This window comes from Nestor notabilis, unplaced genomic scaffold (genome assembly GCF_000696875.1).
Source record: "Nestor notabilis isolate BGI_N333 unplaced genomic scaffold, ASM69687v1 scaffold2379, whole genome shotgun sequence".
NCBI classification, from domain to species: domain Eukaryota; kingdom Metazoa; phylum Chordata; class Aves; order Psittaciformes; family Psittacidae; genus Nestor; species Nestor notabilis.
Window position 1 is genome coordinate 13,802 of NW_009944832.1, and position 3,370 is coordinate 17,171.

At 40.6% G+C, this 3,370-nt stretch overlaps 1 protein-coding gene across 1 annotated transcript; it reads right to left on the reverse strand.

Moving 5' to 3' along the window:
* Positions 1–126: 126 nt before the first annotated feature.
* IL6 (interleukin 6) lies at positions 127–3,366 on the reverse strand (the record flags this gene model as incomplete). Its single annotated transcript, XM_010022575.1, is given in 3 exon segments — positions 127–519; positions 2,835–2,981; positions 3,217–3,366. Coding segments are annotated over 3 exon segments (489 nt in total), but the record flags the coding sequence as incomplete, so codon positions are not given.
* Between the last annotated feature and the right edge of the window lie 4 nt (positions 3,367–3,370).

Consider the following 3,370-nt stretch of genomic DNA (forward strand, 5'->3'; position numbering starts at 1 on the left):
TTTAAAAAGTATAAGTTATAAAACAATTTTTCTGGCTTCTGAAAATACTTTTTGTTGAATACATATTAAATAAGTTGATATTCTGAATAATACTATTAGCAGTGAAATAAAATACATAGTTTAAATTATTTCTAAATATTGAAAATATAAATAGGAAATATTAGAAAGTAATAAATATTTTAAATATAATAAATAGATTCCTAAAAGGAAATGAGAACGCATCTAAATGCAAACCATTGTTACTATTTCTAGTTCCTAAAACAGAACAACACTGTCATCTGCCACATGACAGATTTGTAACAAAGGATTGTGCCTGAATTAAAACATTCAGACACTGAAACTCCTGGTGTTTTTCAAATAGCGAACAGCCCTCACAGTTTTCTCCATAAATGAAGTAAAGTCTCGGAGGATGAGGTGGGTGGTGATTTTCTCTATCCAAGTCTTATCAGACTTCAGCTTTGCCCGGAGGGATTCCTGGGTAGCCGAGTCCGGGATAATAACTTCATCGGGATTGATCACCTGTGAAAAAGACAATATTGGGGTGTCCTGGTTAAAACATTGTAATTGAGCTTGTTGGGGAGCACCAGTTTATGTGTGTGACATGTTCCCAACCAGCTGCATATCCACCCTTTCTGTACTGCGGACGGCAGACTTCCCTGGGACCTGTGCTTCCCTATAGCCCCACTTCTGTCGTGGGGTTTGAGGTATGTTGATGCCTGCTGTGGTTATTGCAGAACAAGCAGGGGGTCTTGTCTGCTCTGTACTGTTTGTCCTGGTTTGAATTCAACATCTGGCATTGCCGTCCAACACGCTGCACTAAACAGGTCCATACGCTTCTCCTGTTACCTGCCAACCGTGTGGTTAGTTGGGAAGATGCAGATTGTGATTGGCCCTAACCTGTATTGGCTGCTCCATCCTGAGTCGTAAGTTAACTAGATGACATTGGAGTACTCTCCTGTTTTGTAGTAGATTAACAGTTTCCAAAGATGTCAAGCTTGTTTAGCTGCCTAATTCTTACTTTCCAGGCATTTAAGCACGAGGGAGACTCGATGTCACCGACTTTCACTCCTGTGTGGGATCCTGACTGCAAGATGAGTAACAGGAGTTATGTACCTAATGCTGACTGACAGTGCTGGCACGTGGTACCCAGATGCCGTTTAAGAACTTGTCCCATGTGTGGGTAGGTGACTTCTGAAAAGGGAGTTACCCAAATCATGAAGCTGGTTTAGATGATTTGGGGTCTAGAAGTCTAACATTAAGGTATCATCTGCTTCATCCTGGTTTTAGGATCTCTCCTACCCTTTCACAAGAGTCAAAGGCACGCACACCTCCTTCTGGAACATCTTTTTTTTTTTTTTTTTGTGGAATTCAGTAAGATATTAATTTCTTTCAGTCCAGACTACTTGGAAGTGGATTCTGATCACACACCCCATTACTGGTGTATCCAGCTCCTCATTGCATGCTCTGAAATTTTTTTGTGTCTGTATATGCAGTCAGGCAGCATGCAGATGGATCAGCCTGAGCACAAGTGACAGATGCTGTCCTTGCTCTCCTTGCCTTCACAGCAGATAGGCTTCTCTTGTAAAGGAAGGTTTTCAAACCTGGAGATCAAGACACCTCCTTCTCAAAACATATTTTCTCAAGTACAGGTTTTGCTTTTGTGTTGCTGTGTGTCATTCTGCTTGTTCCAGTTGCCTTGATCCTACTGATTTTCCAAAGAAGGCTGTTCTCCCGCAGTTATGAAACAAACTTTCTGCAAACTATTATATCAAGCTGGAAGCCAGCAGTCAGTTGCTGCCTTTATGACAGGACTATTATTCTTAGCTAGCACAGTGTGAAAAAAGCAGTTCAGCTCCCTTTCACTTAAAGAATGATGGACATAAGTAAATGTTAGACAAGGTATGGCAACCACACAGAGGGCTTTTCAGATGCTGAAAAACACCTTGAAGGAAATCATGCCCTGAGATTTCTGCAGTCCTTACTCACCTGGATGGTTCTTACTCAGGCAAATAGTTTCCCTGATGACAAAAGGAAGTATTCATGTTAAGGGTTATTAATGTGAGTAAGAACTGCAGGAATTAAGTGAATTTTTGGAGCATGATCTTTCAAAGCTCTCCAAAATGATTGTCAGAAATGAATAGCATTTAGTTTACTGAATCGAAAGAGAATCTGGCATTTGTAAAGAAGGAAGATTTTTATTATTATTAGGATTACAATCAAAGCGTGTGCTTTTCAATAGGCAGCACCTTTTATTTAGTTGTCACTAACATTCTGAATTTAACTGTCTTCCTTCATTTGTAAGCCGGATAGTATATAGAGATATCAGTAGATTGGCTTCAAAGTTTGTTCTGGAGCATTTTAAAGATTAGTAATATTGTAAAGATGTGATTTCTCTTATTTATGTGGGTTCTTAAAAAAAAAAAAAAGTTTGGTTTTCTTTTTTTTTCTACTTCTCAGGGGGTTGCGACATTAGAAAGTTTGGACTGAACTGCAGTTCCACGTAGGAACAAGCTGCTTGAGAAATCTTATTTCTAACAGCCAGGCAGTGTTAGTGTACTTGTTCTTGAAACAATGATGCATTTAATTGTTGGTTTGGAAATTAGAAGCGGCAATAGAAAGTAGGAAGAAGAGCTGTTTCCTTAAGGAAAGGAAACAGAACCTTGTAAAACCTGTAAGTTAGTCATAAGGGTAAGTGAGCAGAAGAAACCAACATGTGTATCCGCTAAGAGAAATGAAAGTGGGAGACGTTGAGCTTCACACAGCATCCTCGTTCTCTGACTACACATCAGTGCTAAGCCATAACAATTATTGGAGTGAATTTAAAACCAACTCACCATCTGTTTTATGGTGCGGGCCAGGTGCTCTGTAGTATAGCACAGTGATTCAATGTTCTGTTTTTCACTAGTAAAACTTTCTTGTACGAATTGAAGGTATGTCTGAAATGCATAAAGCCCGCTGGAGATTTTCATCAAGCATTTATCCTGAAATGAGAGAAAGGTAAGAAGGTCACTTACAGCTCAGGAACACCTTGTTTGTGGTATTGTGTGTGCAGCACAGGTAAGTGGATGATGCTGATACAGTGGAAGTCTGTGCCACGGCAAAGCCAGCTAGAGCCAGCACAAATCTTTAGGTCAACTCCCACAGGTTTTTTGGAGCAGTTAAAAACTGCCCTAGGCATAGAGGATTAGACCAGAAAGGAGAGCAGTGATTCCTTGCCTCATTGAAGCCGGTAAGCAGACACCCGTCCTCCTCTGTCACCTTGGGGAGGTTGAGGTTGTTCTGGACGAGCATTTCCATGCTGTTCTCGCAGACGGTAAACTTCTCGCACATCTGGGGAAGAGACAACGAGAGGTTTCATAGCACCTTGGCC